The sequence below is a fragment of the Lonchura striata genome, chromosome 22, assembly GCF_050655825.1.
Source record: "Lonchura striata isolate lonStrDom1 chromosome 22, ASM5065582v1, whole genome shotgun sequence".
Taxonomy (NCBI): domain Eukaryota; kingdom Metazoa; phylum Chordata; class Aves; order Passeriformes; family Estrildidae; genus Lonchura; species Lonchura striata.
In genome coordinates, this window is record NC_140724.1 from 3408279 (window position 1) to 3435461 (window position 27183).

The window sequence follows — 27183 nt, forward strand, 5'->3', positions numbered from 1 at the left end:
AAAGCTGAGCCTGGCTCTATAAACACCAAAGAAAAATCAGAATCGGTGCTGCTTTTTTTATTTTTTTTGCTTTTTTTTTTTTTTTTGCTTTTTTTTCCCCTGATGTCTCGTTTCTGCTGAGCGAGAGGAAGCTGGGGTTGTGTTTGGGGTGTGAAATCCCTTGAAATCCCGTTCCTGAAGAGCCGAGCCTGCTGAGTCACAGGCAGAGCGTTCCCAGCCCGCGGGGCTGGGGGAGCATCCCGGCCCCTGGCAGCCCCTCCCGGGGAGGGCACCCGCAGTTTGGGGTTCAGCAGGGAGAGAGGAGGGGGAAACGCTGCAGGGAGAGGGTGGGAAGAGCTTAAAGTAAGGAAAAAAAGTGTGGGTGGAGAGAATCCTGCGAGCTCTACTCGGGGATGCTCAGGAACCCCAGGGAGGGGAAGGTGGGAGAAGATGTGGCTGATTTTCTCTGAAGTTTCCCCAGCAATCTCATCTATTTATTTGGTTTTTCCATGTGCAAACTCGAGGGCCACGCACACCAAAGCTGTTCATTCTCCTCTGGATGCACAGGAGAGTTGGAAACAAACCTCCCAGGCCAGGGGGGGGATACAGCTCCATGAGGTCTGCGGGGAGCTGCAGCATAAAACACGGAGCTCCCACTCCCCTGGGACGCAGGAATTGCCAGCAGGAATCACTCAATCCTGCCTAAATTTGGGAGGAATGGTCCTTTCCAGCATGGACATCAAACCCTGGCATCACCCCTGGCCCAGTGGGGAGCTGGGATGGAGCTCAGAGTGTGCCCAGGGGATAAATTCCCTGTGGGATGTGATTCTTTTTCCCAGCTCAACAGTGGCTTTGCCACCCTTAATCAGGCCCCAGAAGACCCCTTGGCAGATAAGCGAGGGATAAACATCAAATATTTTCACCCACAATGAGAAAATACCCTCCCTGGGGATGCTGAGCTGCCAGGCAGCGACTGGGAAGGGAGGAAAGGACAGACAGATGGACAGGCAGGGATGGGGACAGCAGACACTGGGGCAGTTTGGATGCTAATTAATTTGGGAGAAGTGACACTGAGCCTCTGAATTCAATATTCCTGCCCCAGGTGGGCACGAGTGGCATTTGCAGGGGACCTGCAGGTCCTGCTTTGGTATGAACTGGTGGCCAAAATTGGTTTTTACTGGTCCCACTTCCAGACCACCGACTAAATCCATGTTTGGTGGGAAGTGCCCGCTTCCCGTGGAAAGTTTCAGTGTTTTTTTCCCTTCCTCTCTCTCTCACTGAAACCCCAAGTGCCAGCACAGCCTGGATCCCCGCCAGAGCTTCTCACTCTTTGAATTTCCACCAAAAATCTCAATTCCTTCACCAGAAAGAAACCTCTCAGTGCCTGCAGGCAGGAGGATGACACCCAGCCCCCCGTGCTGCCAGGGTGACCCCGACCCTCCAAGCCTGGTTCTCCCAAGGATTTTGGCACGTGGGATGACGAGGGATCCTACAAAGCCATCCCTTTACACCTGATCCTCTGTGCAGAGAAAAATCATCCCAAAGCTACCACAGAAACTGGCTCCTTCTTCCCTTTGGAAGCTGCTGGGTTGGGAATGGATTCAGCTGCATCCAGGAAAGCTGCCTGGTCGGAAAAGCTGCCTGGCCATGGGATCAGCTGCTACCCCAGAGGGATCAAAGTGTTCCTGCAAACCTCAACAGGAAGGTCGGGAGCACTGCAGGAAGGATGTGAACCTTCACTTTCCCACTCTGCTCCGGAGTGAACTCACTTGAGCTTCTCCTCCCTCTCCACTCGCTCGGGTGAAGCTTCCCTGCAGGATGGAGGGGTTGGGGAAGGACTTTTCCATGATAGGGGAAAGTCAGGAAGTTCAAATTAAGCTGAGAGGGTTTTGCTGAGCAGCATTCCTCAGCCTCATGCCAGCCTGCACAAGGAGAGGGGAACGCTCCACACCAAAATCCTGGAAACTTGGATTTGGCTCCATAAAAAACCCCCAAAGGTGCAAATCCCCGGGCGGGAGGGGATCCGAGCCGTGCCCAGGTGAGCCAGGCAGGAGGGCAGGCTCAGGTTAGGTGTGAATCTCCCGGGTGCCTCCTTTCCCTGTGCTCCAGGCGTGTCCATGGAAACCACAGGCACCGTCCCACCCCTCCCAGGAACTCATGGCAACCGCTCCAAACACGGCGCGGAGGCATAAAAAAAAAAAAAAAAAATTAAAAAAAAAAAAAAGGGAAAAAAAAAATTATTCCAACAGATCACAAACAGCTTCTGTCGAGGGAGACTCTGCGCCAAATCCCCGTTTGGGTGCTGTCCTCGTGGAGATGAGAGGAGAGGTCACGGGTGGGGATGGGAGGGATGCGGGGATGGGATCCCTCGGGAAGGAACGCTCCCACCTGGATTTCTGCCCCGTCCCTGGAAACTTGGAGGCTTTAAAGGCACGCAGGGATGTCAGGGTGAGCCGCTGCAGCGGGGGAGAAGGGAAAGAGAGGTGTAAAAAGAGGAAAAAAAAAAAAAAAAGAGGTGTAAACATGGATTTTAGGTCAGGCCAGGGAGAACAAGGCACCGTGCTGAAGTTTGGCAGTGGAGGGATGAGCTCCTGGGAGCGGGTCCCTCTGCATCCTGCACGGAGCCAGGCGCGGTGTCAGTGCTAAGCAAATCAAAAATAATGTCAGAATCCTCTCTCCCACCCATTCCAAGAGGAGCATGAAAAAAAAAAATAATGATATTTTACTCACCCATCAAAAGAAAATTACTCACGCCAGGCGCGTGGGCGAGCAGAATTTTGCAGGGCTGTTTTAGGCCCTGACTATGCTACAAAAATATCCATTTTAAGCACGGTTGTGAAACACGGTTGTGGCTCAACCAGAGCACGGGGCTGGAGCTACCTGGACAAAACAGGTGGAAAAATGAACAATTAAGGAATAACCACTCCGAGGCCCGTGATGGTGGCAGGGGAGCCAGGGTGGTGGCTTTTCCAGGCTGCTCCACCCCGGGAAATGCCCGGCTGGCGCTCCAGTTTCACCGTGATAAAAAGTTTGGGATGTGCAAAGCACCTTGCACAGGTGACAGGGAGGTGTTTGGGAGCCTCGCTCACCGCTCTGGTATCCACTTGCTTCATCCCAGTGGATTTTGTCCCGTGCTCATCATCCCAGTATCGCTGAAACCCGCAGGGAAGGGGGAGCGTGGCCACGGCGGGATCCAAAAACATCAATATTTATCCAGAGGGAAGAAAACAGAGCCCAGGGAGGTGTTTGCATCCACCTCCCAGCCTGGCCACGGCTCCAAAACACGGAAAACACCGGGAAAAACCAACAAAATGTACAAATCCATAAGAAGGAAAACACTGGGAATAACCAACAACCTGTGCAAATCCATAACAGGGAAAACACCGGGAATAACCAAAAACTTGTGCAAATCCATAATGTGGAAAACTCCGGGAATAACCAACAACCCCAACAACCTGTGCAAATCTGTAACATGGAAAACACCGGGAATAATCAACAACCCCAACAACCTGTGCAAATCTGTAACATGGAAAACACTGGGAATAATCAACAACATGTGCAAATCCATACCACAGAAGACATTGGGAATAACCAACAACCTGTGCAAATCCATAAGAGGGAAAACACCTTGAATAATCAACAACCCCAACAACCTGTGCAAATCTGTAACATGGAAAAAATTGGGAATAATCAACAACCTGTGCAAATCTGTAACACGGAAAACAACGGGAATAATCAACAACCTGTGCAAATCCATAACAGGGAAAATACCAGGAATAAACAAGAACCTGTAAAATCTGTAACGTGGAAAATACCAGAATAACCAACAACCTGTGCAAATCCATACCAGGGAAAACATAACAGGGAAAAACACCAGGAATAACCAACAACGTGTGCAAATCCATAGCACAGAAAACATTGGGAATAACCAACAACCTGTGCAAATCCATAAAATGGAAAATATCAGGAATAACCAACAACCTGTGCAAATCCATAACATGGAAAATACCAGGAATAATCAACAAAATATGCAAATCTGTAACAGGGAAAATACCAGGAATAACCAACAAAATGTGCAAATCAATAATGTGGAAAACAACAGGAATAACCAACAATCTGTGCAAATCCATAACAGGGAAAACACTGGGAATAACCAAAAACCTGTAAAAATCTGTGACATGGAAAATACCAGAATAACCAACAACCCCACTCTGAGGCTGTGCAAATCCACAAGACAGAAAATACCAGAATAACCAACTATTTGTGCAAATCCAGAACATGGAAAATACCAGGAATAATCCACAACCAGTGCAAATCCATAAAATGGAAAATATCAGGAATAACCAACTATCTGTGCAAATCTATGGCATAGAAAACTTTGGGAATAACCAACAACCTGTGCAAATCCATAACAGGGAAAACATAACAGGGAAAACCACCAGGAATAACCAACAACCTGTGCAAATCCATAATGTGGAAAACATTGGGAATAACCAACAACCTGCCTTGAGGCTGTGCAAATCTGTAACACGGAAAACACTAGGAATAACCAACAACCCGTGCAATCCCAAAACACAGAAAACACCAGGAATAACCACCCACCCCACTCTGAGGCTGTGCAAACTCATCCACCCTCCCATCCCCTGGAAGAGCCAAACAAGATCTCCTTTTCCCTGTGGGAATTCAGCTGGGGGGGAGTGGGAAGTCGGAGCAGGGGATGTTTGGGGGTTACGAGGTTTGGTTTGTTGCAGTTTCAGGAACCGTAAAAAACATTTTATAAAGTCAAAAATGAGGCCCTTGGGGCAGTAAGGGGATGAGACAGTAAAATCCAGCAGGAGTGATGGCCAAGGAAGGAAATCACTGGATGGCACATGAGGAAGAGGGGGATGAGGATGCTCCAAGAGATCCCAACCCAAAGCCTGAAGGAAGCCATGGAGCTCGGCTGAGATTCCAGAACCATCTCAGCTGTCCAAGCAAGGCCAGAAAGGCAGAGCTGCCTCACTGCCTGGGAGCAGGAATTGGGAATTTGGGGGCTTCATCCAGGCTCTGTCACCGGCAGCAGCCCCATGGAACAGTTTTCCTGTGTTGGTACGAGATCATCATTGTGCTCCTGGGAGTGATCCCAGTGCTCCTGGGAGTGATCCCAGTGCTCCTGGGAGCATTCCCTGTGCTCCTGGGAGCATTCCCTGTGCTCCTGGGAGTGATCCCAGTGCTCCTGGGAGTGATCCCAGTGCTCCTGGGAGTGATCCCAGTGCTCCTGGGAGTGATCCCAGTGCTCCTGGGAGCATTCCCAATGTTCCAGGGAGCATCCCCTGTGTTCCAGGGAGCATTCCCAATGTTCCAGGAGTGATCCTCCTGTTCCTGGGAGCATCCCCAATGTTCCAGGGAGCATTCCCAATGTTCTAGGGAGCATTCCCAATGTTCCAGGGAGCATTCCCAATGTTCCAGGAGTGATCCTCCTGTTCCTGGGAGCATTCCCTGTGTTCCTGGGAGCATCCCCAATGTTCCAGGGAGCATTCCCAATGTTCCAGGAGTGATCCTCATGTTCCTTTGAGCATTCCCTGTGCTCCAGGGAGCATTCCCTGTGTTCCTGGGAGCATTCCCTGTGTTCCAGGAGTGATCCTCATGTTCCTGAGAGCATTCCCTGTGCTCCAGGAACCATTCCCTGTGTTCCAGGGAGCATTCCCTGTGTTCCAGGGAGCATTCCCTGTGCTCCAGGAGCATTCCCTGTGCTCCAGGGACCATTCCCTGTGTTCCTGGGAGCATTCCCTGTGCTCCAGGGACCATTCCCTGTGTTCCAGGGAGCATTCCCTGTGCTCCAGGAACCATTCCCTGTGTTCCAGGGACCATTCCCTGTGTTCCAGGGAGCATTCCCTGTGCTCCAGGGAGCATTCCCTGTGCTCCAGGGACCATTCCCTGTGTTCCAGGGAGCATTCCCTGTGCTCCAGGGACCATTCTCTGTGTTCCTGGGAGCATTCCCTGCATTCCTGGGAGTGTTGCTCGTGTTCCAAGGAGCTTTCCCTCTGCTCCTGGGAGAGATCACCACATTCCAGGATCGTACCCCAACTTCCTGGGAGCGTTCCCAGCCCTCAAGCAGCACAGAGAACTTGGGGAATGAGCAATACCTCAGGATTAACTCCATGCCACTCAACAAAGCACCAACCTGCCAACAGCCCTCAAATCCCTGGACATTCCCCTTGTAAAAAAATTACGGATACCAGTGCCCGGGAGCCCAAACGGTGGCAGTTTGTGCCACTTCCCAGCTCTGCAAGACAAAGCTGAGGACGAAGCTCCATCCTCTTCCTCAGCTGCAGCATCCAAACCCTGGAAAAAGAGGGATCAACCCAGGACTCACGGTGCCCATCGTGGAAGCTGAGCCACGTCCCCGCTTCCCTGTGGGAAATGAACTCAGGGATCATTTTTAAAGCTCAATAATCAACAATCCCCAAACAAAGGGGCTGAACAAAGCCCTCCCTCCGTGCCTGGCTGTGACATTTCAGCAGCGGGACACGACCCCACGTGTGGCAGCGCCGCCACGGACGTCACGCCGGGCCCTGCACGCCGTGAATGGCCCCATTGATCCCGGGAAGGGGGCAGCCCCGGGAAGCAGAGGGCACCCCGGGAAGCAGAGGGCACCCCGGGAAGCAGAGGGCACCCCGGGAAGCAGCGGGCACGGAGGGCACACGCCCAGGCCCGGACTGAGGGCGATTGTGCGGCCCCACAGGCTCCGAGCCTGGCGTGCGTCAGAGGGTGACGCAGCCGGAGAAGAAAGAAAACTCAGAATTCCTCAGAAGTTTCCCCTCCAAACTCCCCAGGCAACTGTTGGGAGTTGTGGGTGCTGAGAATTTGAGATTTTCTGACCCTCAGGAGAGCGCTGCGTTTGACCTGAGGCAGCGGATAAAACTTCCAAAAATTTTCAAAATTGATTGAGAGCACTGGGATTACGGGTGTGGGGTTGGTTAGAAGTGTGTGGAAAACTTAAAAGAGTTTGGGGTTTTAGAATATAGAAATAAATATGAAGCAAGGTGGAAGTTTTAGGGAAGAGGCAGCTTATTCTTTACTTTCTTCTCCCTCCTTCTTCATGGGCTTGGGTGGTATTTTGTAATTGAACAGCAAAGTCCAAGTGTGGACTTCAATGGATCAGTTATTGGGTTAGAAGTGAAAATAATTTAGGTACCATTTCTTAGTTGGATAGTTTAACCATAACAGACCTTGTAACAAGAGATAGTTAACCATTTTGTGCCTTGGTAATGAAAGACTACAAAACTCACTGCTGTGAGACTGTAACATTGATACGAAATAATAAACACCTGATAAATTATCATCTCAAGTACCTTCAATCCCAACCTCTACAGAGGTAGAAAAAGGCAGCCAAAAAACTGGCAGGCAACGACCTCGAATTCCTCTCCAGAAAGAGGTGAAAAGACCAGATCTCCCCGAGAAAGGGCTCCCAGAAAAAGCCCCGTGTGTTGGGGTGACAAGGGACAGTCCCCGGGGCCAGATGGACAGGGGGAAGTGCAAGTGGAAGTGCTGCACCCAAATTATTCCGCATCCAACGCATGGAGGGATTACTTATTCCTCACATTTTGGCCAGAAGGTCCCTTCCAGAGTCCCTTCCCTCAGAATCCCTGGGAAAAGTTGGCTTCAAAACCTCATTAGCCAGTGCTGACCGTAATTGTTGCTGTTCTGAGTAAAGCAAAACCAAAGTGATTCCAGTGGATAAATGTGTATTTTTAGCCCAAATGCCCAGTTTTAATCAGCACCTGTGTGTGCCTCATTACATTCTCGCAGTACAGTTCCAAACCACAACTTCCACAGCTCCCAACCCAAAAAATTTTCCATGGTCACCACGGAATTCAACCTGCCAGGCAAGGAAAAGCCCTTTTAGCTCTTGCTCCATCCTCTGCCTCTCACAACAGGGTTGATCTCCAGAACGACCCAGGATGAGAAATCACACACAGCAGCCCAGGTTCGTTTCTCATATTAATGATTTGCAATAAAATTCAAATAAAAAAGCACCAAAGGAAGCAGTGTGTCCAACCTGAGCCCTCATCGGTTTGATTCAAACACGTGGGAATTGTTCCTTCCTCTTTTTCAAAGGAAAACTCGGGTTTTCCTGGAGTTGAAGGTGGTTTTGCAGCATCTCACAGCCAGTGGGACACTGGGGAGCGTCCGTGAACCTGGGGGGCTGTGGGGGCACAGGTGAGGGCGTGAGGGTGCACACCTGAGGGGGTGGTACAGGGACAGCGGGGACAAAACTGGCCAGGACCGGGACAAACCTGGCCAGGATCAGGACAAGCCTGGCCAGGACCGGGACAAACCTGGCCAGGAGTGAGGCAAACCCAGCCAGGACCGGGACAAACCTGGCCAGGAGTGAGACAAACCTGGCCAGGATCAGGACAAGCCTGGCCAGGACCGGGACAAACCCGGCCAGGAGTGAGACAAACCTGGCCAGGACCAGGACAAACCTGGCCAGGACCGGGACAAACCCGGCCAGGACTGAGATAAACTTGGCCAGGACTGGGACAAACTTGGCCAGGACTGGGACAAACCCGGCCAGAACCAGGACAAACCTGGCCAGGAGTGAGGCAAACCCAGCCAGGACCGGGACAAACCTGGCCAGGACCGGGACAAACCCGGCCAGGACTGGGACAAACCTGGCCAGGACCGGGACAAACCCGGCCAGGAGTGAGGCAAACCCAGCCAGGACCGGGACAAACCTGGCCAGGAGTGAGGCAAACCTGGCCAGGACCGGGACAAGCCTGGCCAGGACCGGGACAAACCTGGCCAGGACTGAGATAAACTTGGCCAGGACTGGGACAAACCCGGCCAGAACCAGGACAAACCTGGCCAGGAGTGAGGCAAACCCAGCCAGGACCGGGACAAACCCGGCCAGGACCGGGATAAACCCGGCCAGGAGTGAGGCAAACCCAGCCAGGACCGGGACAAACCTGGCCAGGACCGGGACAAACCCAGCCAGGACCGGGACAAACCTGGCCAGGACTGAGATAAACTTGGCCAGGACCGGGACAAACCCGGCCAGGACCAGGACAAACCTGGCCAGGAGTGAGACAAACCCGGCCAGGACCAGGACAAACCTGGCCAGGACTGGGACAAACCTGGCCAGGACCGGGACAAACCTGGCCAGGAGTGAGACAAACCCGGCCAGGACCGGGACAAACCTGGCCAGGACCGGGACAAACCCGGCCAGGACCAGGACAAACCTGGCCAGGAGTGAGACAAACCCGGCCAGGACCGGGACAAACCTGGCCAGGACTGGGACAAACCCAGCCAGGACCGGGATAAACCTGGCCAGGAGTGAGACAAACCCAGCCAGGACCGGGACAAACCTGGCCAGGACCGGGACAAACCCGGCCAGGACCGGGATAAACCTGGCCAGGAGTGAGACAAACCCAGCCAGGACCGGGACAAACCTGGCCAGGACTGGGAAAAACCTGGCCAGGACTGAGACAAACCTGGCCAGGACCAGGACAAACCCGGCCAGGACCAGGACAAACCTGGCCAGGAGTGAGGCAAACCCAGCCAGGACCGGGACAAACCTGGCCAGGACTGGGACAAACCTGGCCAGGACTGAGACAAACCTGGCCAGGACTGAGACAAACCCGGCCAGGACCGGGACAAACCTGGCCAGAACAAGGACAAACCCGGCCAGGACCAGGACAAACCTGGCCAGGAGTGAGGCAAACCCAGCCAGGACCGGGACAAACCTGGCCAGGACTGAGGCAAACCCGGCCAGAACCAGGACAAACCTGGCCAGGACTGAGGCAAACCCGGCCAGGACTGGGACAAACCTGGCCAGGACCGGGACAAACCCGGCCAGGACTGGGACAAACCTGGCCAGGACCGGGACAAACCCGGCCAGGAGTGAGACAAACCCGGCCAGAACCAGGACAAACCTGGCCAGGATCAGGACAAGCCTGGCCAGCACCAGGATCTGCTCCAGGGCCGGCACCGGGGCTCCCACCGGGCCGGGGCCCGTCCCCGGCTGCTCCTCACCCGCAGTGCCCGAAGTGAGGAGCCGGGACCGGGCGGGCCGGTGCCAGCGGCTCCGGTTCCCTCGCCCTGCCCGCTCCTGGTCCCGGTTCCTCCGCCCTGGCCTGGTCCCGGTGCCGGTGCTCCCGCTCCCGGTGTCCCGGGAGTCCCGGTTCCTCGGCCCTGGCCCGGGGCCGGTCCCTGTCCCGCTCCCGGTGCTTGGTTCCCCGGTGCGTTCCCGGTCCCGGTGCCTGTCCCTGCCCCGGTGCCCAGTCCCAGTGGCCAGTTTCCCCACCCTGTCCCGTTCCCGGACCCTATCCCGGTGCCCGGTTCCCCCGCCCGTTCCCGTTCCCTGTCCGGTTCCCCGTCCCCCTGCCCGGTTCCCCCGCCCATTCCCCGTCCCGGTCCCGGTGCCTGGTCCCTGTCACAGTGCCCGATCCCGTTCCCGGTGCCCGGTCCCTGTCACAGTGCCGTTCCCGGTGCCGGTGTCCGGTCCCTGTCCCTATCCCGTTCCCGGTGGCCGGTCCCGGTGGCCGGTTCCCCTGCCCATTCCCGGTCCCGGTCCCTGTCACAGTGCCGTTCCCGCTGCCCGGTTCCCCTGCCAGTTCCCCGTCCCTGTTCCGGTGCCCGGTCCTGTCACAGTGCCGTTCCTGGTGCCCGGTTCTCCCGCCTGTTCCCCGTCCCGGTGCCGGTGCCCGGTCCCTGTCACAGTGCCCGTTCCCGGTGCCCGGTCCCTGTCACAGTGCCGTTCCCTGTCCCGGTGCCCGTTCCCGGTGCCCGGTCCCTGTCACAGTGCCGTTCCCTGTCCCGGTGCCCGTTCCCGGTGCCCGGTCCCTGTCACAGTGCCGTTCCCTGTCCCGGTGCCCGTTCCCGGTGCCCGGTCCCTGTCACAGTGCCGTTCCCTGTCCCGGTGCCCGTTCCCGGTGCCCGGTCCCTGTCACAGTGCCGTTCCCTGTCCCGGTGCCCGTTCCCGGTGCCCGGTCCCTGTCACAGTGCCGTTCCCTGTCCCGGTGCCCGTTCCCGGTGCCCGGTCCCTGTCACAGTGCCGTTCCCGGTGCCCGGTGCCCGTTCCCGGTGCCCGGTCCCTGTCACAGTGCCGTTCCCTGTCCCGGTGCCCGTTCCCGGTGCCCGGTCCCTGTCACAGTGCCGTTCCCGGTGCCCGGTGCCCGTTCCCGGTGCCCGGTCCCTATCACAGTGCCGGTCCCTGTCCCGGTGCCCGTTCCCGGTGCCCGGTCCCTGTCCCGGTGCCCGTTCCCGGTGCCCGGTCCCTGTCCCGGTGCCCGTTCCCGGTGCCCGGTCCCTGTCACAGTGCAGTTCTCTGTCCCGGTGCCCGTTCCCTGTCCCGGTGCCCGTTCCCGGTGCCCGGTATCCCCCCGCTCTCACCAGCTCATCTTCCCCCGCCGCCCCGCGCCGCTCCCGGAAGTTCCGCCGCTCTTGGCCCCGCCCCTTCCGGCCCCGCGCGCCGCCGGCCCCGCGCGCCGCCGTGACGTCACGCGGAGGGGCCGTTACGTCACACGGCGGTGGCCGTGACGTCACGGTCAGGGCGCGCCAGGCGGGGAGCCCGAAATGGGCCCGGCTTGGGTGCAAAGGTGGGAACGGGGCGGGAGCGGGGTTGGACCGCGGGGAGCTGCGGGGGGACCCGGGCGAGGGCCGGGACGGGAATTGCCTGGAAAAACCCCGGGTGGGGAGAAGGAATTTAATGGAATAAACCCCGGGTGGGGAGAAGGAATTTCATGGAATAAACCCGGGTGGGGAGAAGGAATTGCCTGGAATAAACCCCGGGTGGGGAAAAGGAACTTCATGGAATAAACCCCGGGTGGGGAGAAGGAATTTCATGGAATAAACCCCGGGTGGGGAGAAGGAATTTCATGGAAAAACCCCGGGTGGGGAGAAGGAATTTCATGGAATAAACCCCGGGTGGGGAGAAGGAATTTCATGGAATAAACCCCGGGTGGGGAGAAGGAATTGCCTGGAATAAACCCCGGGTGGGGAAAAGGAACTTCATGGAATAAACCCCGGGTGGGGAGAAGGAATTTCATGGAATAAACCCCGGGTGGGGAGAAGGAATTTCATGGAAAAACCCCGGGTGGGGAGAAGGAATTTCATGGAATAAACCCCGGGTGGGGAGAAGGAATTTCATGGAATAAACCCCGGGTGGGGAGAAGGAATTTCATGGAAAAACCGCGGGTGGGGAGAAGGAATTTCATGGAATAAACCCCGGGTGGGGAGAAGGAATTTCATGGAAAAACCCCGGGTGGGGAGAAGGAATTGCCTGGAATAAACCCCGGGTGGGGAGAAGGAATTTCATGGAATAAACCCCGGGTGGGGAAAAGGAACTTCATGGAATAAACCCCGGGTGGGGAGAAGGAATTTAATGGAATAAACCCCGGGTGGGGAGAAGGAATTGCCTGGAAAAACCCCGGGTGGGGAGAAGGAATTTCATGGAATAAACCCCGGGTGGGGAGAAGGAATTTAATGGAAAAACCCCGGGTGGGGAGAAGGAATTGCCTGGAATAAACCTCGGGTGGGGGGAAGGAATTTCATGGAATAAACCCCCGGGTGGGGAGAAGGAATTGCCTGGAAAAACCCCGGGTGGGGAGAAGGAATTTCATGGAAAAACCCCGGGTGAGGAGAAGGAATTTCATGGAAAAACTCCGGGGTGAGGAGAAGGAATTGCCTGGAAAAACCCCGGGGTGAGGAGAAGGAATTGCCTGGATCATCCCCAGGGTGGGCCAGGAGAAGGAATTTCATGGATCACCCCTGGGGTGGCTGAGAAGGAATTGCCTGGAATAAACCCCAGGCTGGGTGAGGAGAAGGAATTGTCTGGAATAAACCCGGGAAGGGCCAGGAGAAGGAATTGCCTGGAAAAGCCCCAGGGTGGGCCAGGAGAAGGAATTTCGTGGAAACACCCCAGGCTGGGTGAGAAGGAATTTCATGGATCATGTCCAGGATGGGCCAGGAGAAGGAATTGCCTGGATCACCCCTGGAGTGGGCCAGGAGAAGGAATTGCCTGGATCGCCCTGGAGCGGGTTGGGCACGGGGAGGAGCTGCCCAGGAACATCCCAAAAGTGGGTGAGGGCAGGAGCATGGAATGGGCAGGAGCAGCCCGGAGTGGGCAGTGGCACGGGGAGGGGATGCCCAGGAGCCTCCCTGGGGTGGGCGAGGGTCAGGAATCGCCTGGGAACATCCTGAGCTGGACCAGAGGGGTGGCCAGGGTCATTCCCTGGGATGGGCGAGGGCACAGGGAAGGGATTCCCGGGATGGGCGTGGGCAGGGGGTGCCCAGAGACCCAGGGGTGGGCGAGAGCCAGGGGAGGATTTCCCTCCCCAGGTAAGGAAATCCAAGGGATGTCACCACCTTTGGAAGAGCAGGAGCACCCACTTTTGGGCAGAAAGGCCCCAAACCCATCCTGAGAAGGCTGGGCAGGGCTGGGAGGGACAGCCAAGTCCTTTTGGTGACCAAAAACCCACCTTGTCCTCAGCACTGGGCTGGCCAAAAACCCACCAGCCACCCCCACCCGTGAGCCTGGGGTGCTGCAGAGCCCCCCCAAGGTCGGGGTGCCCCCGGACCCCCCAGTGCCCAGCCCAGGGTGCCATCCCGGGGGCGGGATCGGCGCTGGTGCCACCGGGGCGGAGGCGCGGGCCGGGTGCCAGGGGTGGCTTTATCAATTAGCAGGTGGAGGTAAACAGCACGGTAATTACAGCAGGGAGGAGGATGCTAAACTGGGAAGGTGTTACCGACACCGCTGAGGACAGGGATTAACCCAAAAGCGGGGGGCCACCGGGAGGGGAGGGTGGCAACCCCCACCCTTGTCATCCCCTTTTGTGCCAGGGGAGGATGAGAGGTGGCCTGAGGGGAAGGAAGGGATGGATTTTGGGGTGCTGGTGGGTGTCAGAGCAAACCCCGAGGGGAGGCAGCCAGGAGGGTCCCCCACGTCCCCGTGTCCAGGTGTGGGCAGGAGGAGGAGGAAGAGGAAGGCTGGGGCTGGGAAGGTTTTGCTGCCAGCTGGACCAGGCTGCTGCTCCTGGGCCTGTGCCCACCGTGGTGCCCCTCGCTGTCACCTTGGGGCGCAGGGGGTGGGACAAGACAGGGCTGGGACGAGCCTGGGTGTGTCATCCTGATGGCCACAGGACTGGGGCGGCATCTTCTGTGGAGGCTCTGCTGATTGTCCCCCTGTCCCAGGAGGATGAGTGTGGCCCCTTCCTCCAGAAGGGATGGGGATGGATCCACACGGGGTGGGAGACGAGGGCAGATGATCCAGAACCATCCCAGCCTTCTGTGGATGATGTCTCCTGCCAGCCAGAGGTGAGAAGATCGGGGAAGGATCCCACCAACATCTGTACTCCAGCTGCAAACCAGGAGCTGCTGGGGGTCCTCGTCGCTCCCGACCCCAGGGATGGAGTCTCAGCTCTTGGTGCTCCTCCTCAGCAGCAAATCCCATCCCGTGGAGAGCCCTTGGATCCGAGCACATCCCGAGGACCCTCAGCGGGGAGGAGCGAGGTGTTGGTGGCCTCCTCAGGACCCCGCCGCTCCCGTTGAGGAGGCAAAGGCAGCAAGTTCTGCGGAGCTGGTACGTGACTGGGAGCCCTTCCCTCCTCCCCAGAACACAGATAGCCCAGAACGGGGATGGAAAGTGCCGTGTTTCCGTAGCAACCAACATTTTTCGTGCAAGGTGCCGCACGCGCTCCCCGCGCTCTGCCACCCAAGGGTGCTCCTCACCTTCCCGCTCCGTGCCAGGGCGGTCCTGCCCAGCGGGACACCCAGGCCTGGCTGCCAGAGAGGGTCCCCGGGGCCTGGTGGGCTCCTTCCTTGCTCCTGGGCCGCAGAAGGAACCCAAAGCCTTGGGGCAGCGTTGGGTGGCTCCTCGCTGGGGCAGCTCCTCTGCTGTGCCAGGATCTCCAGCATTGTCCAGCACGAGCCAGCGGTGGAGATGGCACCTCCAGCACCAGCAGCAGCAGCACAGCACCCTTGGGTGAAGCTGGGGGCTCTCCCTGTGCTCTGGTTCCTGCCCAAGTGAGCCGCACACAGGGACACCAATGGCTCCCAAACCACCCCACAGCTCCTCGTGGCACAGGGACACCGATGGCTCCCAAACCACCCCACAGCTCCTCATGGCACAGGGACACTGATGGCTCCCAAACCACCCCACAGCTCCTCATGGCACAGGGACACACAGGGACACCAATGGCTCCCAAACCACCCCACAGCTCCTCGTGGCACAGGGACACCGATGGCTCCCAAACCATCCCTGCTGCCCCTCATGGCACAGGGACACACAAGGACACCGATGGCTCCCAAACCACCCCACAGCTCCTCATGGCACAGCGACACACAGGGACACCGATGGCTCCAAAACCATCCCCGCTGCCCCTCGTGGCACAGGGACACACACAGGGACACCGACGGTCCCAAACCATCCTGACAGGGACACCGATGGCTCCAAAACCATCCCGCAGCCCCTCACGGCACTGGGACACACAGGGACATCGATGATCCCAAACCATCCTGGAGCTCCTCATGGCACAGGGACACACAAGGACACTGATGGTCCCAAACCATCTCGACAGGGACATCGATGGCTCCCAAACCATCCTACAGCCCCTCACGGCACAGGGACACACAGGGACACCGATGGTCCCAAACCATCCTGCAGCCCCTCGTGGCACAGGGACACCGATGGTCCCAAACCCGCAGCCCCTCGTGGCACAGGGACACCGATGGTCCCAAACCCTCAGCCCCTCGTGGCACAGGGACACACAGGGACACTGATGGCTCCCAAACCATCCCGCAGCCCCTCGTGGCTGCAGGACCTCCAGAGCACACAGGGAAAGACAATCTCAGCTCATCCCAATCCAGCCACCAACACTCAACCACCGGGAATCCACGCAGGCGCCTGGTGCAGCACCACAGCCAAGTCCTCAACACCTCTAGATGCCATCCCTGTCTGGGCCAGCTGTGCCCTGAGTCACCATCAGAGCCTGGATTTTCCCCAAAATTAAAGCCTCTCCAAGCCAGGGAGCTCAACAAACCCCTGCAATGGGCAGAGCAGCAGCTTCTCCCGGCCCGCCTGCAGATCCAAATCAAAAAGGAGGAAACCTGACAACATCACCAAGGCTTTCGTACCCTGGGAACAGCAGGAAAGAGCACAGTGCCAGTGCCAGCCACCAGCCCTGCCAGCAAGGAGGACACTGCTGGGGTGCCCAACCGGTCACGCTCCACCCCAGCACAGCGGGACCGAGGGACCCCCAGAGCCCCTGGGATCCTCCAGCACCATCCCAACTCCGGGATTCCGACCTCCATCCCCATCCCCGGGGAAGAATCCAACCACCACACGCCACCACTCCAAACATCCAAACGCCTCCAAGCTCCTTCTCCCACTCGTTCCTCGTGCCCGTGCGAGCGCCAGCGCTGAAACCCAGCGATTTATTTTTATCCCAAGCAATCCAGGCTGGGAAAAAAAAAAAAGAAAAAAAATCCCCTGCGGGCGAAGGGCGCGGGGGCATTACCGGCTGAAGCGGCGCGATCCTCTTTGGTGGCCCAAAGTTATCCCGGCGGCCGCCGGCAAAACGGTGACGGGGTCAAGGCGGCGACGGCACGAGCACGGAGAAACAGGATGGGAGGTCAAGGGCAAAGCAAGGACATGGCGGATTTTTGGGGAGAGGGTGGGTGCCCCCATCCCGGTTGGGTGCCCCCAGCCTGGTTGGGTGCCCCAATCCCGGTTGGGTGCCCCAATCCCGATTGGGCGCCCCAATCCAAATTGCGTGCCCCAATCCCAGCTGGGTGCCCCAATCTCACTTGGGTGCCCCAATCGCAGCTGGGTGCCCCAATCCTGGTTGGGTGCCCCATCCCAGATGGGTGCCCCAATCCCGGCTGGGTGCCCCAATCTCACTTGGGTGCCCCAATCGCAGCTGGGTGCCCCCATCCTGGTTGGGTGCCCCATCCCAGATGGGTTCCCCAATCTTGGCTAGGTGCCCCAATCACAGTTGGGTACCCCAATCCTGGTTGGCTGCCCCAATCCCGGTTGGGTGCCCCAAATTCAGTTTGGTTCCCCCATCACAGGTGGGTGCCCCAATCCCAGCTGGGTGCCCCATCCCAGATGGGTGCCCCAATCCCGGCTGGGTGCCCCAATCCCGGCTGGGTGCCCCAATTCCAGCTGGGTGCCCCAATCCCTGTTGGGTGCCCCAATTCCGGCTGGGTGACCCAATCCCGGTTGGGTGCCCCAATCCCGGTTGGGTGCCCCAATCCCGGTTGGGTGCCCCAATCCCTGTTGGGTGCCCCAATTCCAGTTGGGTGACCCAATCTCAGTTGGGTGCCCCAATCGCAGCTGGGTGCCCCAATCGCAGCTGGGTGCCCCAATCCTGGTTGGGTGCCCCAATCCCTGTTGGGTGCCCCAATCCCGGCTGGGTGCCCCATCCCAGCTGGGTGCCCCAATCCCGGCTGGGTGCCCCAGTCCCAATTGGGTGCCCCAGTCCCAGCTGGGTGCCCCATCCCGGATGGGTGACGCAAGGACGGAGCCGGTCGCCTTCAGGGTCATCCAGCGGGGTCTCGCTGTGCCGTCCTGTGGATAGAACTGAAGCAGAGGGAGGGGGACTGAGAAGAAAAAGTGGGTTATTGTTGTTTTTTTTTTAAAAAGTCATATAAAAAAATAATATTTACGGAAATACAGCACTGGGAAAAAAAAATTCTGTACAGACAGGTTTCAAAGTCGCCCGTAAAGAGACACAGCACCCACTTCCCTGCACATTTCAACCCTTTTTACACTCCCCTTACACATTAAAACCTTGGGTTTTTTACTTTCCAAACCAATATAGATCAATTTAAGCAAATAAAGATATTTACTACAGATTTTGATTGTCAGCAAACACAATATATTTACTGCATTAGCATTTGCTCACAGTGCAAATGGTACAACAATACATCAGTTCAATATTTCTGATTTTTTCCCTTAAAAATGCTGTATGCATTAACTATCATATTTGCATTACAACATGACAAATGAGCAAATGAAATGTGTGTGAAAATTATCACCTTTTCACAATATCAAGCATAATTTTTTTTTAACCTTAGTATAAGGTACTATAAATCCAAGAAATAAAAACATCCACAAAATATATTACATCTGGTATGATTTTTTTTTTCTCTAAGTACTCAACTTTATACAAAAGTCTTTCAAAAAATATCATTCCCTTAGGTTTGTGTGGTTAAACCTGATTGTGGTTTGGTTTTTTTTTTTTTTTTTTTTTGTTCCTTTCAGTTCACATAAATTAGACTGCATTCTTCCTTCTCTCTTTATTTTTTGTACGTTTTTAATGTGTTTTTTTGTGTTTTTTTTTTCACATGCAGACATCAAACCTGGATAGCACGACCTTTTGGCAACAAAGATTTTTTTTTCTTTTTAAGTCATTATTATTTTTGCTTAGTTTAGCTTAAATGTCTGAGCACAGTTTTATTAAAACAAAAGAAGAAAAAAATCAGAGCAGTCATGCAATGACATGCACATACCAGAAGGAGAAAGAAAAAAAAAATAAAATAAAATAGAGGACTAATTGATTTTTCTCCTCCGTAGTTGGGTGATTGTTTTAAAGTGACCAAATAAAATAAAATAAAAATATCTCACATTATAAAAAGTATTCAGCAAAATACTGGGGTGCTTTTTTTTTTTTCCCTGTATTTCTGTAAAGAATTTCCCTTCTGCTGAAAACAAAGGAAAAAAAAATTAACAAAAAGGAAAAGAAACCAAAAATAAGAAAACAAACCCAAAAGCTGCTGCCGGGACATCGCTCCCCGCCGCCCCCCGGAGTTGGGGGGACCCGCAGAGCCGCCCCCCGCCCCCAGCCTGGCCTGGGGGGCTGAGCCCTCTTACCTCCAGCACGGGGAGCCGGTGCTTGGGGACACGGGGGGGACACGGGGACAACGGGGACAACGGGGACAACGGGGCTCCAGGCCCAGCGAGGAGAGCAGCCAGATCAGCTCCATCCATCCGTCTGTCCATCCATCCATCCATCCATCCATCCATCCACCCATCCATCCATCCATCTGTCCGTCCATCCATCCGTCTGTCCATCCATCCATCCGTCTGTCCATCCATCCGTCCGTCCATCCATCCATCCATCCATCCATCCATCCATCCATCCATCCATCCATCCATCCATCCATCTGTCCGTCCATCCATCCGTCTGTCCATCCATCCATCCTTCCATCCTTCCATCCATCCGTCCATACGTCCATCCATCCATGCATCCATCTGTCCATCCATCCATCCTTCCATCCATCCATCCATCCATCCATCCATCCCTTCATCCATCATCTATCCATCCATCCATCATCCATCCATCCCTCCATCCATCCATCCATCCATCATCCATCCATCCCTCCATCCGTCCATCTGTCCATCATCCATCCGTCCATCCGTCCGTCCCCTCGCGGATCCTGCAGCGCCCAGCCCCGGGGGAGCCGGGCAGGACGGGACCGGGGCGGGGGGGCCGATCGTGGAGCAGAGAGCCGCGGCAGGGCGGGCGGGTCGGACCGAGCCCCGGCATCCAGGTCAGCCGGGAATATTCCCGGGATGTGCCGCCCGGGCAGCCCGGAGCCGGGCCGGGCCGGAGCCGGGAGGTGGCGGGTGAGGGCCGCGGGGTGCGGGAGAGTCGGAGCCGGGAGAGGCGGGATGGGGCAATCCAGCCGGGATCCGGGCGGTGCCAGTAATCCAGGTGCGGGAGCGGGCAGCCGGGAGAGCCGGGCAAGGAGGGTGCGGACAGCCCGGCCCCGGGCGGGGCGGGTGCGGGGCGGCCGGGATCCGGGAGTTGCGGGAGCGGGCAGCCGGGACCCGGGCGGTGCGGGTGGAAGCAGCCGGGATGTGGAAGGTGCGGGAGCGGGCAGCCGGGATCCAGGTGCTGCGGGCAATCCCAGCGCGGGCAGCGCGAGTCCGGGCAATCCGGGTGCGGGCGGTGCGGGTCCCATCGATCCAAGTGCAGGCAGGATCCAGGTGCGGGCAGCCTGGAGCCGGTCAATCCGGGCGCGGGCAGAGCGGACCCGTCGCAGCACAAGCCCGGTATCCTGAACACCGTGGGGTTCCCCCCGGAGCGGTGCCGAGGGCAAGGGGAGGAGAAGGGGTGCCACCGCGCCGCCCCCCAAAATCCCTCAAGCGCACGTGGTGACGGCAGGGGCGAGGGCGACGGGGGGCGAGGTGGTGGCGGCGGCGGCGGGGGGCGCGGCGGGGGGCTGCACGCCCGAGCCCTTCTCGGCCTTCTTCTCCTTCTGCTTGAGGTGGATCTTGGCGTGCCGCTTGCGCTCGTCGGAGCGGGCGAACTTGCGGCCGCAGAACTCGCAGGCGAAGGGCTTCTCGCCGGTGTGGGTGCGGATGTGGGTGGTGAGGTGGTCGCTGCGGCTGAAGCTCCGCATGCAGATGCGGCACTGGAAGGGCTTGTGGCCCGTGTGGATGCGAAGGTGGCGGGTGAGCTCGTCGGAGCGGGAGAAGCGGCGGTCGCAGCCCTCGGCCGGGCAGGCGTGGGGCCGCTCGTGCAGCGGGGTCTTGCTGGGCCGGTTGGGATACTTGCGGGGTCGGATGGGCTTGAGCGTGAGGGGCGGCTGCGGCAGCCCCCCGAAACCCGGGTGGATCTGCTTGTCCTTGAAGGCCTTGATGGTCTCCAGCGGGGTTATGGGGGGCGGGTTGACGCGGATGGGGTCCAAGCTCTGGAAGGGTTTGTGCTCCGTGATGGTGCCCATGTCGTTGGGGTGGTGGTAGAGGTTATAGTCTGGGATCATGGGGAAGAGGTTGCTGTCCAAGGCGGGCTTGGCCGCCTGGTAATCCTGGGGGGAGTAGGTGAGGCCAGGGTTGCTCTGGGGGTCGTGGAAGGAGACGGGCTCTGGGTAGAGGTCACTGCAGGAGGAGTAGGGCGGCAGCGTGGGGTACATCTGGTCCACCTCGCCCTGCGGCGGCCCCATGCTGCCTGCCGAGCTCTGCGTGCTGGTGAGCGCGCCCGAGGACGGCGGCACCCCCAGGATGCCGGCGCTCATCAGGCTGATGATGTTGTCCTGGCACCAGTTGGAGGGCGAGTCAAAAGCGAATTTCCCCAGGTAGGTGACAGTCTTGTTGCCCGGGGCGGGTTGAAAAGTGCCCGAGTAGGAGGACAATTCCTGACCGGCCTTTTCGTTCGCTAAGCCAATGTCCATAACATTATCTGCAAAGTGCGAGAGAAGCGGGGCAGGGTGAGCCGGGAGGGCCCGGGGATGCACCGGGGGATGCTCCGGGGGATGCTCCGGGGAGCGGGGATGCACCGGTTCCCCCTCGCCTCGCTCCCCCCCCTTCCCCTCGCTGCTTCCACCCCGCGTATGCGGCGCTGCCTGCCGGGGGTCCCGACGATGCGGGGCCGCCCGCGCCGCCCCCGCGAGGAGCTGCCCGGGGTGGGTGGGTGGGTGGGGGGCACACCCCATCGCCGCGCCGCCGGGGGAAGGAGGTACCTGCGGCTACAGGTAGGCTTCCTCCCCGTCCAGCCCCGGCAGCGCTGGGCACTCCGCGGAGCCGGGGCTGCGGCCGCCGACGCCGTTACCAACTCGCCGCCTTCCCTGCGCCGAGCCCCGGCGAGGAGAAACACGGGGATGGGGAGGGGGGTGGGGGGTTTAGCCTGGCGGGGCTCCGCGTGGGAGCGGGGACACGCGGGGAGCACCCGCCCCCGCCGCCCTCGGCGCTCACCTGTGCCCCCCAGACCCTCCCTCTCTCCTGTCCTCCCCCCCACCCCGTTTTCCCCAGCCCCGCGCTCCGGGAAAGTCGGCGCCGCGTCCCGGGGAGCCCACGCTGCCGCCGCCGCCGCTGCGGGGTGTGGGGGGGCGGCCGCCACGGCCACGCGCGTCCGCGGCGCCTCCGCAGCCGCGCGGATCCCGGCGCGGGCGGGCGGCCCCTGCGCGCCTCGGGAGTGCCCGGCCTTGCCCTCCGTCCCCTCGGCCCTCCAGCTTTTCCACCCGGGTTCTCCTCCCCACGGAGCCCGGCCGCCGTCCCCGTACCTGCGGCGGCGGCTCGGCGGCGGCAGCGCTCGGCGGAGCCCTGCAGCGATCGCGCGGAGACACGGCGAGGAAAGGGGTGGGTGGGTGCGGGGGGGGGGACGCTCCCCAGCCCCAGCTCTTCCCTTCCCTCCGAGGCTCCATGACACCCACAGCATCCTCCTCCTCGCCCCACCGGCTCCCCCCTGCTCCTGCCTTTTCCCCATTTTCCTTCTCTCCCGCTTTACCTGCAGCCATCTGGTTGTAGTGAGCCACCGAGTCGCTGGTGCTGGAGAAGATATTCAAAGAGTTGGGGATCTCCTCTGGGTACAGATTGTCAGGCAATTGGTTCATCAAAGTGTTCATGGTCCCCGGCAGCTTCTCCAGTAGTTTGCCTGTCATAGCACTGGAGGAAAAGGCTGGTTCAACGTGGCTCCGAGCTCGGCTCCCGAGGAAACAACATCCGAGTGGCAAATCCGTGCGAGGGAAATCATGCAAGAAGAAAAGTTGGGGCGGGGGCGGCGGGGGGGAGGAGGAGGAGGCGGGGGGGGGGCTGGGGGTGGCCGCGGAGGAGGGGGCGCGGGGGGGGCGCGGTCCTCCGTGGGTCCCTTGGTGGTGTTTCCTCGAGGGGGAGGGGGCGATCTGGCTGGCAGATGTGGTTGTAGAAGCTGGGGGGGGGGTGGTGGTGGGGGGGAGGATTTAACCCCTCCTCTCTCTCTCTCTCTCTCTCCTCTCTCTCTGTCGCCGGCTCCCGGCCCCGGCCCCGCTTCCCCCGCGCTCGGCCCCGCTGCGCTCGCCGGTTCCTTCTCTGCCGCCCGACTGCTCCGCCGGGGACTCCGCGGGGCCTTTATGCGGGAGCGCTCCGTGACGTAGCTGCCCATATATGGACAGACAAAGCCGAGCCGAGGCCGAGACGTCACAATGGAAGCTCCGCACAATGGAACGTTGGAGAGAGCAGGAAGCGGCGGGGACGGGGGACAGGGGACCGGGCGAGGGGAACCGGCAGCCCTGCACCGGCCAACGGGAACCGGGCACCGGATTCCGGGATGGGGGCACCGGCAACGGGGCATGCTGCCCCGGGCAAGGGGGACAGGGCAGCGGACGCCGGTCAAAGGGGACCAGGCATGCCGCATCGGGGAGGGGGTAGCCGGTACCGGGCATCCTGCACCGGGCAATGGGGACCGGGAGCTGGGCATCCCGCACCGGAGAAGGGGTACCGGGATTCCTGCACCAAGCACCGGGCATCCTGTGGCGGGGGTACCAGGCTCCCTGCACCGGGCAGCGGGCACCGGGAGCCCTGCGCAGGGCACGGGGCATCCTGCGCTTGTCACCGAGTACAGGGGACCGGGCGTGCATCGGGCACTGGGCACCGGGCACCTTGCACCGGACACCGGGCGCAGCGCACCGGACCGGGGGTCTCTCCCTCTGCATCCCCCGCGCCGAGCGGTGCCGTGCCCCTGCGCAGGGCGGCCGGCGGCGGCTCCAGCCCTTCCAGCCCGGATCTTTCCCCCCGGGAAGCAGCGGGGGCGCGGGGACAGTCCGCCCCCGCCGTGCCTGACCTGCGGCCGCCTCCGGGGCTGCTCAGAGCCAGGCTTTTACCGGGAGGTTTTTTTTTTTTCCTCCAGTGGAGACCAAGAACGGCCACAAACCCCATCCCGCAGCCCGGGCTGGCACAGGAACGGGATGGGAGCCGTGCAGGGAAAGCCACAGCGCCAGGCAGTGGAGTTTGGTGGGAAGGAGAGGGTCAGAGTGGGGGGGCTGCAGAAGCCTCCAGCCCCTAGGTGTAGTGGCAGCGGTGACAGAGGGGATGGCTCTGCCCCGAGCCGCCCCCTCCCCATGTCCCGACTCCCGTGGAGAACAGCGCTTGGAATACTTTAAAAACAGGTAACACTTGTTGGTCGCCTGTGATTTTAACCTCACCTCCCCCCTTTAAAAGTTTGGCACTTCCAAGGCGTCAGTAATTAGGTGGTTTCGTGCTAAGTGTGCCAACTGATGCTATCTTTAAAACCCTCCGAGTTATATAGCAAATGTATGGAAAAATGCTGTGTTGCAATAGCTCCACTTACCCAATTCCTGCAGGGCCGGCTTTGCCATGGGAGTGAAATCCGGGCTACGGGAGGGCTGCGGCGGGAGGGGACCGGGCAATCGCCGCGGGGACGCGGGGCACGGGCACACCGGGGGCCGTGGAGGTGCAGCGGGGCCCGGGCGCGGCCGCTGCGCGGTGCCGGCAGCCGCCCGGGGCGGGGGCCGGGGTGGGCGGGGGGTGCTGCTGTGTGCGGGGCGGGGGGAGCGTTCCCGGGGGTGGGGGGCAGCGAGCCCCGACTTGGGCTGTTCGTGACCGCGGGGGGACGAGGGGCCTGTGTGTTCCATCAACTTCGGGGTCACCATTGACTTCAGAGTCCCCCACATCCACTTCAGAGCCCCCCACATCCACTTCAGAGCCCCCCACATCCACTTCAGAGCCCCCCACATCCACTTCAGGGCCCCCGCGCACTCCAGGGCCGCTCATTCACTGCAGCCCCCCAGCACTGCAACCCCAAGCAGGGCACCGATGCCCCTCCATCGACCGACCCCCCCCTTCCACCAGAAGTCCCCCCTTACCCTGTGCAGAGCCCCCCATCCTGTGCAGAGTCCCCACCCTTTGTAGAACCCCCACATCTTGCACGGAACCCCCCATCCTGTGCAGAGTCCCCACCCTTTGTAGAACCCCCACATCTTGCACGGAACCCCCCATCCTGTGCAGAGTCCCCACCCTTTGTAGAGCCCCCACATCTTGCACGGAACCCCCCATCCTGTGCAGAACCCCCCACCCTCCTTAGACCCCCCCCCATCCTGCACAGAGCCCCCTTCCTTTGCACCTTTCCACCCCCCATCCTTCGCAGGGCACTCTGCTTGTTTTGCACCCCTCTGTCCGTCTCTCACCCCACCCTGCACCCCTCCCGCCGCCCCCCAAGCCGCTGCGCCCCTTCCCCAGCGCATCCCCCGCCCGCCCCGCCCGTGGCCCGGCGCGGCCCGGGGGGAGCGCGGCGGCGGCGGCGGCGGCGGCGGCGGCGGCGGGGGGAACGGGGGGGGAGCTCGGGGCGGCGGCGGGCGGGCGGCCGAGGGGAAGCGCCATACAAGGCCTGGATCCGGCCCCGCCTCCGCTCCCTTCTTTGGCCGCCGGTTCCGGCGCCCCCGGCGCTGCCGAGGTGCGCGGCGGGCGCGGGGCGCGGAGGGGGATCCACAGCCCGCGCCCCCCTCGGGCAACACCGCCACGACCCGCGGGGGTGAGGAGGGGGTCCCGCGGACACCCCCGTCCCACGGGAGTCCTCCCCCGGTACCGCATTCCCACGGTGGGAGCGCGCCCGCAGCCGCAGCGCCGGGGATGCTGCGGGGCCCCCGCTGCGTGTCCGGCTCCCACGGCCCCGCAGGTCAGAGCAGGGACCCCTCCCCAAAATTAAACGACCCCTCCTCAACGCTTCATTGTGGCCGGTACCACCCCCACCACCACCCGGTTCCTCCCGATTTGTAGCGGAGGGTGCGGGTTTGCTCAGCCTTATCGGCACCCACGGGCGAGGATCCCGTGGGGAATTCCTGCTCCGGAGCAAGCAGCTCCTCGCCCTGCTCTGGAAAACTCCGCATCCCCACGAGTGCCAGCCCCACGCCCGGCTCAGCCGAGCCGGGTGGGTGTCTGCCCCCCGAGGGTGACAGCGACACGGGAGCGTGAACGCTCACCTGCCCCTCCCCCGACACGAGTGGCACCTGCTTCCCGCTGGGAATGCAGCTGGTTCCTGCCCCGTCGGGCTGTGGGTGCACCCCAAACCCTCGCGGGGGGGTTTAGGCTGGGTTTAAAGCTCCTTGAGTGATGAGGACCTGCCCTAAACCTGAGCGGGACAGCTCAGGCACGGCCAGCGGTTCGATTGGGAACGGTCTTAAGCCAAAATAAACCGAGGCAGACTCGGACTGGCGCGGAAACAACCGCGTGGGGGTCGGACTGGCTTAGTTACAGCTCAGCTGAACGGGTCGGAGCATCCCGAGCAGAGTTCCCAACGGGAGGTGGGGGGGAAAACAGAGAGAGTCTCACCTGGGATGGCTCCGGATGGTTTTAAATTACAGCCCAGGCTGGATGGAGTCTGCAGCTGAGAGGTTTCACTCGTTTTCTGGTCATCCCACACATCTGCCTCGCGTGAACCCCATCCCGATCCGGGTGTTTCGGTAACCTGGATCAGCACTGCTGGCATTCTATGCACATGGAGCATCCCCCCGGCCCCTCTCAGGTGAGACCCCACCTGCGGTGCGGGGTCCAGGTCTGGGAAGGACGCGGGGCTGCTGGAACAGCTGCAGGGGAGGTCACGGAGCTGCTCCGAGAGGTGCAGCCCCTCTGCGCTGGAGCCAGGCTGGGAGAGCTGGGAATGCTCCCCTGGGGCAGGGAGGGATCCAGAGAGAGCTGGGAATGCTCCCCTGGAGAGGAGAAAGATCCAGGGAGAGCTCAGAGCCCTTCCAGGGCCTGAAGGGGCTCCAGGAGAGCTGGAGAGGGACTGGGGACAAGGGATGGAGGGACAGGACACAGGGAATGGCTCCCACTGCCAGAGGGCCGGGATGGATGGATGGATGGATGGATGGATGGATGGATGGATGGATGGGATATTGGGAAGGAATTCCTGTCTGGGAGGGTGGTGAGGAGCTCACTTGGAATTCCCAGAGGAGCTGTGGCTGCCCCTGGATGCCTGGAAGTGCCCAAGGCCAGGATGGACAGGGCTTGGAGCAGCCTGGGGTAATGGGAGGTGCCCCTACCCATGGCAGGGGGTGACACTGGCTGAGTCTTAAGGTCTCTCCTCACCCAAATCATTCCAGAATTCCACGAAATACTGCCATCCCTCCTCAATCCCAAGTGTCCCACACCTCGCAGCAGCCCGTGCAGGGGCTGTGACAAACAGTGACATTATTTAACCGTGTCCCACCCTGGCAGTGGCACCCGTGACACCCACCCAAGTGCTGGCAGCGTCCCCTCAGCGAGGAACCGAGAGCCCCCAGCTCCCACCCCGACCCCCCTCGGGGGTGTGTGATGCTGAGAGCAGCCACACCCCGTCCCCAAAACCCCGCTGGCACCCATGGGAGCGGGACCGTGTTCCCCTGGGTGCTGTCACCTTCTCCCCACTCCTCTCGGTCTTGTGACCGAGCGGGTCCCGATGGATGTGCCGGGAGCCCTGCAGGTGCTCCGGGCTGCACATCCTGGGGGACCCCCGGCCTTCGAAAAGG

General features: G+C 59.8%; 2 protein-coding genes across 3 annotated transcripts in view; both read right to left on the reverse strand.

Moving 5' to 3' along the window:
* Positions 1-11414, reverse strand: part of BIN3 (bridging integrator 3) — a 47030-nt gene extending 35616 nt beyond the window's left edge. The window contains exons 1-2 of one of the 2 annotated variants that reach the window (XM_085559188.1): positions 11356-11414; positions 8021-8167 (exon numbers count right to left, since the gene is read on the reverse strand). Coding sequence is in view for 1 of the 2 variants with exons in the window: in XM_077789248.2 (XP_077645374.1) it covers positions 11356-11363 (8 nt within the window). In the remaining variant the exon portion in view is untranslated. The remainder of the gene's footprint in view (positions 1-8020; positions 8168-11355) is intronic. The other variant, XM_077789248.2, reaches the window with a different exon arrangement.
* A 6403-nt stretch (positions 11415-17817) lies between these two features.
* EGR3 (early growth response 3) lies at positions 17818-22507 on the reverse strand. Its single transcript, XM_021548173.4, has 2 exons — positions 22194-22507; positions 17818-21149 (listed from the first exon to the last, which is right to left on the reverse strand). Exons 1-2 carry the CDS (start codon positions 22345-22347, stop codon positions 20110-20112), a joined length of 1194 nt encoding a protein of 397 aa, XP_021403848.1. The 5' UTR covers positions 22348-22507; the 3' UTR covers positions 17818-20109.
* Positions 22508-27183: the final 4676 nt, after the last annotated feature.

Excerpts from the sequence above, each read along its gene's own strand:
- EGR3 (XM_021548173.4), bottom strand. The coding sequence starts at position 22,347 with ATGACAGGCAAACTACTGGAGAAGCTGCCGGGGACCATGAACACTTTG. Across the intron at positions 21,150-22,193 it reads CTACAACCAGATGGCTGCAG|ATAATGTTATGGACATTGGC; the intron begins GTAAAGCGGGAG and ends CGCACTTTGCAG.